Source organism: Ixodes scapularis, unplaced genomic scaffold, assembly GCF_016920785.2.
Source record: "Ixodes scapularis isolate PalLabHiFi unplaced genomic scaffold, ASM1692078v2 PGA_scaffold8__174_contigs__length_109621045, whole genome shotgun sequence".
Classification (NCBI taxonomy): Eukaryota; Metazoa; Arthropoda; class Arachnida; order Ixodida; family Ixodidae; genus Ixodes; species Ixodes scapularis.
The window spans coordinates 104840317-104846942 of NW_024609883.1; the positions used below are offsets into that span (position 1 = coordinate 104840317).

Genomic DNA, 6626 nt, shown 5'->3' on the forward strand with positions numbered 1-6626 from the left:
GAAGGTCAAAACACAAAACAATTCTTTCTTGTTCTAGCTTTGAACCTTTTAACTAGCGGTAGTTTGGTTTAACGTTGGTTTAAACCAACGTAACGTTTAAACCGAGCGCCAACCGTTGTATGTAGGGGTGTCGCGAACCGGCCGCGGTTCGAGTTCGACCAGGTTCGACTTTTTCGACCTTTTGGTGGGAATTTCGACGAACCTTCTATTGAGGTTCGACTCGTGTGCGCATGCACGACAGGCTGGCCAGTTGGCTTCGGATTGGATGATAATGGCTAAGAGATGAATTAAGTGCTGCGCTGATTGGTTATTTCAGTTAATACAGCACAAAACAATTAAAGTATTAACTTCTTCAGTGATTAGAATTGGTTTCTTTAATTGCAACTGTTCATAAATTTAAAGATAACCCTTCGCATAAAAAAAATTTCTCCAAACTTAGACATGCTTTTATAAAGGTCTGGCCACAATGTCCACAAAGTCGAACCGGTCGAATCTGGTTAAAAGTTCGAAGGTTCGTCGAACCGGTTCGACCCAGTCGAACCCCGGAAGTTCGACCAAAATATCTGGTTCGACAAAAGTTCGCGACACCCCTAGTTGTATGACGACAAGCTGGTGACGTCACCCGTTGTGCCCGTATGTTGTGTTCCAAATTTACTCAATCTTGCTTGAGAGTAGTACCGTAACGTTCGAAAACCTTCCCGCGTACGCTTTGTTCTACCGACTCCGCTATTTGTGTTGTCACGTGACATAACCCGCCGGAGTACCTTGGGTTTACCATTTTTGGTGACGTCACGTCAACACATACTCCTCAACTGCCGCGAACGCAACGTTTGAAAGCGCCGGCCGGGTTCACTGCAAGCTGGCGTCAGCGCGAAAACGGCGTTCGGCCAAGTTTATTGAAACCTCGCTAGTCTTTCTGCATTTGTGCTGTGTTTCGCCAGACATCGACAATCGAAGGACTTGAACATGCAGCCCTCGTCACTTGCAACGTAGGTAGTCGTTCAAAAACCGCGAGGTCAGATTTTTCGTCGTGTTTGTGGAATGGTGCGTAACCCGAGCACGCGCTCGCAGGGACTATTTTTGAGATAACGCGGCACGCCGAACGTCCGCCCGACAACCGATCTCATAATGGGGATAATGAAGGACGGCGACCATGTCATAACCCGCTTTAGGGAGGTGTGCGTGAGTTTGAACATAAATCCGGCCACCCGCGATGAGGCCTTCCGTATCTACGAGAGCATCAGTATGAACTACACGCTTGAAGGCAAGCAGTTCCACTGGATCGCCTGCGCGCTCTACGTGGAGTGCCGCAACGGCAACACGCGGACTGTGGGCCACAAGTCTTGCGTGGCGGGAAACTGCGTCTCTCTCACGCGACTCTTGTCGACGTGCGACATCAGCCTTCTGGACTTTTTCACGAAGATGAAAAAATGGGCCGACATGACGAACCTGGACGACCTCATGCGTCGCCGCCTCGAGACCATCGAGAAGAGCTTCTGCGTCACCGCCAAGATCTACGAGAAGTACACCGCCATCTTCTCCGCCGTGTTCAAAGAACCCAGCCAAGATGCCCCGAAGCAGGCGTCCACGGGGTACAAGAGGCGCACCAGCAAGCTTCCGCCGTGCACGTCCAGCGACGTGTTCAACTTCCTGTGGACTCTGTATGTGTACATCAAGGGACGTTTTTCCCAGATCTCGTCGGACCTTGTCAACTGCTACCACCTGCTGCTTTGCTGCATCGACTATGGCTACTGCACCGCAGTGTCGGCGAAACGGACGGACCTCTTGAATCAGGATTTCTACACTTCTCAACTGGAGAAGGCAGGGGAAGACTGCGATAACGAAGACGTGGGCATCATCCGAGAGCTGGTCAACAACCACGACGGAAGCTATGAGGACGCCTCTGTGCTGAGGGCCCACCACTTCAAACGCCCCATCGGAAAGTTGATGGCTGAGAATGTACTCCAGGGAGACATCAAAACGTTGACGTTGAGTTTGGAGCCGTCCGCATTTAACAATAGCTCAAGGAAGCTGGACAAGACATACGAGGAGCGCTTCCTCGAAGAAGGGGAACTGGACGAGCGCATCTTCTTTGCAGACGACGCTCACGAACGGATTGGCATGCCCAGGCACTCTTTCGACACAATGCAACGGAGACACAACAATGGGCAAGGTGCCGTCGGCAAACTGATAGAAGCGTCACAGCCTCGTACGCCCCTCACAGGACGGGGGAATTTGTACAACCGGGAGGCGATCAACCGAAGTCCCGTGTCGACTGCCACATTGTGCGCTACGAAGTTGCAGACATTGCTGGCGGACTGCAAGAACGCTCCAAGCAAAGAGCTGCTCACATGGTTTGGAGAATTCGAACCGACCCTCGAAACGAGCATCGCAGAAACTGTCCGAGAGATGGGGGGCATCTTCGTCAAAGCATACACTCAGCCTGCACCGGAGCAATGCACAGTGGCTGCTGACACAGAGTTTGCACACAAGCGACTGCTGCTGGGTGAGACATTGTTTTACAAGGTGCTGGAAAACATCATTGGCATCGAAAAGAAACAGCAGAGGCCAAATGCAGAGCTGTCTGCCCACCTGTGCCATGGCATCTTCCAACAGTCTCTCTTTGCATGCTGCCTCGAGATTGTCATGTTCTGCTACAATTCGCAGCGGGAGTTCCCCTGGATCCTTGAGATTTTTGACTTGGTGCCATACAACTTCTACAAGATCATTGAGCCTCTCATTCGCGCTGAGGAGGGACTCTGGAGGGAGGTGGTGAAGCATCTGAATCGAACCGAAGAGCAGATTCTAGAGTGCCTTGCATGGAAAGAGGAGTCGCCTCTCTGGGAGGCCATCGAGCACTCCGCACAGTCCGTTCCAACCTGCAAAGAGGTGCTGCTTCCCCGGCAGATTGCTGGCTTTCGAGAGGCCAGACCTGGCGATGGGGCACTGCCTCGCCTGCCAGTGAGGAGCACAAAGCAGATGGCGAAAGAGGATGACATTGTTCCTAATGGGTCTCTGGCAGAAAGGCACGTATCCATAGCACGGAGGCCACTCTTTGCACCAAGCAGAGAAAGAGCTGGTTCCGATAACTCTTCGAAAGAATCTGACGCTGGTGCCATGGACCAAAAGTGTAAGACGTCCAAGACAGTGCTCGTCTCATTCAGCTACGTGCGAGAAAGTGCATCGAGTGAAAGCAAGCTAATGTTAAGCAAGAGCTTCATGAGCAATGGTGAGGATTCCCAACCTGTTGCTATGCCCATGACAGAAGCCTCTGTGCCGGAACCTGTGAACTCTATGAAAAATGGTGAAACGCTCCAACCCTCTGACATGCCCACTGTAGAATCCTCTGTACCGGAAGTTGTTTCCTCCGCCTCATGCCTGGAAACGACCAAAGACGGAAGGCCGGTGCGGTCTGGCTCGCTAGCGCTCTTCTTCCGGAAAGTGTACCACCTGTCAGCAGTTCGTCTTCAAGACCTCTGCGACAGGTTGAACATCCTGGATGTGGACGTCTGCCGTAAGATCTGGACGTGCTTCGAGCACTCCATCGTGAACCACACGGATCTCATGAAAGACCGCCATCTGGACCAGCTCATCCTCTGCGCCGTGTACGTGGTCACCAAGGTGACAAAGGTCAACAAGTGCTTCCAGGAGATCCTCCAGTGCTACCGGCAGCAGCCGCAGACAAAGAGCCACGTCTACCGCAGCATCCTGCTGCGCAAGAACGCCGGTCGTGGCAGTTCCTCCAACTCCAGCTCCCCGGTGACCATCGAGAACGAAGACTGCAATCCCCAACAACCGACACGGTCGTCAAGCACACTTGCACTGCTACCGCCAGACAGCCTCCCTCCCACGCCGACACGCCTCGCTGGCACGGCGACGCAGTTCGAGTTCGACGAACGCGGCGACATCATAAAGTTTTATAACGAGGTCTACCGCAAGAGGATGACTTCGTTTGCCACCAAGTTCTCGCCAGACGTGGCACAGGATGAGTCCGTGCACCTGACTCCGCTGCCGCGTTTTAAGCCCTTGCTCTACTCTCCGCGGCGCAAGGTGTCTTACCACCGCGACGTCTTTGTGTCGACTCTCGAGGCCGGTTGCTACCGGCTCTCACCCAAGCACCACACATACCACTTCAACGGCGATAAACGGGGTCCTGGCAAGGACCTCCGCGAGATCAACCAGATGGTGCAGGGCGGCGAGAACGCGAGCAAGCGCATCCTGCACGAAGACGCGTCAGACGAGGATGCTCCTGAGGCCAAGCGGTGCTTCTTCGACAAGATTCGGGCGGTGATGCGGGAGAGGCAGGACGTTTGCGACAGCCTCAACGCCTGATGGAGAATGGCGCACTGCCGTCTTCGCCCGCTCTATGTTTGTTTTATCATTTTATTTAAGGTCTTGTCTGGTCTTACATTTTTTTCTCTTTTATTTAGCTTCTTTCTTTTTTTTAGTTTTCTTTCCATGAGGCGGGACTTTTTTTTCCTGCCTGTGTGCATCGTTGTTGTCGTTTCGTCCTCCACATTCAAAATGTGCTCAGCAGTTACTAAATCTAACATGTGTTTGCAGGCTCTGTCCCCTGCGAGCTCTTTCATTCACGTCTGCAAACAAACGGAGTGAGTGAGAAATGGGCCGCAATGCAATCTGTTTTCATAGTCTAATTTTATTGATGGAAGCTCTCTAACTCTGGGTTGTCTTTGTACCCACCGGGCAGTGAAGTTTGATTTGATAAGGGGTGCCATCTTATTTGAGAATTTTGCAACTCGTGGCCGCAATCTCAAACATCTGAGCGCTCTGCTAAACTGTAATGCAACGTTTGTGCCCTATGGTTTGGTGGCACGGCCTGCCCGAAGTTGCCCTTTTTGGTAGCCAGCCGCCCTGACTAACAGCTTTCTGGACAATATAAAGGGTACGACTTCCGTTAAGACGCCATTGAAGTTGCTAAAAGCAGACCATTCAAATGCCGAGGTTCTAAACGTTTTCATTCATTCGCAGTTTCATGGCAGTTAATCTTAAGAACACAAATATTGTAGCTGAGGGATCTTTGGTTGCTCTTTTTACGTTGGTCAGGAAAACATGCCTGTCCGTTAGTAGTGCAAAACTATCGATAGTCGCCAGGAATTTGACTATCAATAGTAAAAAAAACTTTTGATAGTCGACTATCGAAAAACTTTCGATAGTCGACTATCAAAAAGCTATGGATAGTACTATCAATAGTGAACTATTGGAAAATTATTGTTAATCGGCTATGGATAGTCGACTATCGTTAACCTATCGATAGTACTGTCGGTGGTTTTCTATCGATAGTTTTCCGACTCTAGTAGTTTGCGTCGCTCCCTCTTCTGTTTTTCTCGCTTTCTTTTTTCAAATGGGGCACCAAATAGCGTAAGCGCTTACCATCTCAACTTTGGTTCAGCTTTCAGTGATGACAAAGAGGGGAGTTTGGGCGAGCGGGTAGGGGCGGTGCGGCAACTGTGTTCGCTTCGCAAGCGAATACTACTACAAACAAGTGGTTAAAAACTATCGATAGTCGCCAGAAATCTGACTATTGATAGTAAAAAACAACTATTGATAGTACTATCAATAGTCGAATATCGAAAAACTATCGATAGTTTTGCATTACTACTGTCCAAACTGTTCTCCAGGCGTTTCACAGGCACCCGTTATGTTGCATGCTCGTCTGTACTTTGAGGCTCTTTTAGTCAGGTGTAGGCTGACGGCATGCATATTATTTTCCTCCAACATTGTTTTGCACGGTTTATTTCTGGTCCTTGTCTCGACAAGAATTTTATCGTCCTCATTAGGTTTGTCTCCGAAAAGATTGTGGTGTTTGGGTTTGAAGTTTGCCGAGTTCGGTATTTGGGTATTGTGTGCCTCACACGCTGATGCATGGTGTTGGATATTCCGATGGCTGTGTCCTCACCGCTCTGTGTCCTTGACCCCGGTAGTAACGGTGTAAGTGGTAAGAATCTTCAGTTGCAGCGGCTACTGTGGTCAACTTGCAAAGACTGGATCTGCTGCAACAACACCCGCAAACTTGGTTGCGGCCTTGTCTTCCAAACTGGCCCCGGGTGTTTTTGGTGCTGCAAATAAAATTGTTAATTTCTTGATGATTTTTTTTTTTTTTTGCTGTATTGAAATTTTTGCAGCAATGTTCACTCATTGTTTTTGTTTGTCTATTGCACATTTTCACTATGTGTTCATTAGCGTGGTTTGGTATGAAACCACGCGTGCTGTGACCTGAAGTGTGTTGCTCTGTCTGGGTGAATCGAGGGTGGCAGCTTTTGATTTAAGCAAAATAAAAGGAACCTGTGTTGGGTAGAATGCCTCAATGTCCTTCTGTTTAGGGTGATGCCACCCTTTGTAGTACCCGATGCCGACAGCACGCGCTCACGGGCAAAATACAAAGAAATCGACGAAAACAAAATGTCGCATTAACACAGTCAACGCCACAAACGCGTGCAGAGCCACGCGCTTTCACGCGCTTCTGAACAAAAACTAAAAATAAATGTGTGAGACAAAATGGCGAGATGCCACCACCCTAAGCAAAGCGCACATGAAGGCACCCTAGTGTTGGGTATTCTGGTAAAAGAAAAAGTATCTCGGTTTCCTCTCTTCCTTCAGTGTTTTTT

General features: G+C 49.8%; 1 protein-coding gene across 1 annotated transcript; it reads left to right on the forward strand.

The window, feature by feature from the left end:
- The first annotated feature begins 778 nt into the window (after positions 1 to 778).
- Positions 779 to 6315, forward strand: LOC121833395 (retinoblastoma-like protein 1). Its single transcript, XM_042286630.1, has one exon. It carries the CDS (start codon positions 1129 to 1131, stop codon positions 4330 to 4332), a length of 3204 nt encoding a protein of 1067 aa, XP_042142564.1. The 5' UTR covers positions 779 to 1128; the 3' UTR covers positions 4333 to 6315.
- Positions 6316 to 6626: the final 311 nt, after the last annotated feature.

Excerpts from the sequence above, each read along its gene's own strand:
- LOC121833395 (XM_042286630.1), top strand. The coding sequence starts at position 1,129 with ATGGGGATAATGAAGGACGGCGACCATGTCATAACCCGCTTTAGGGAG.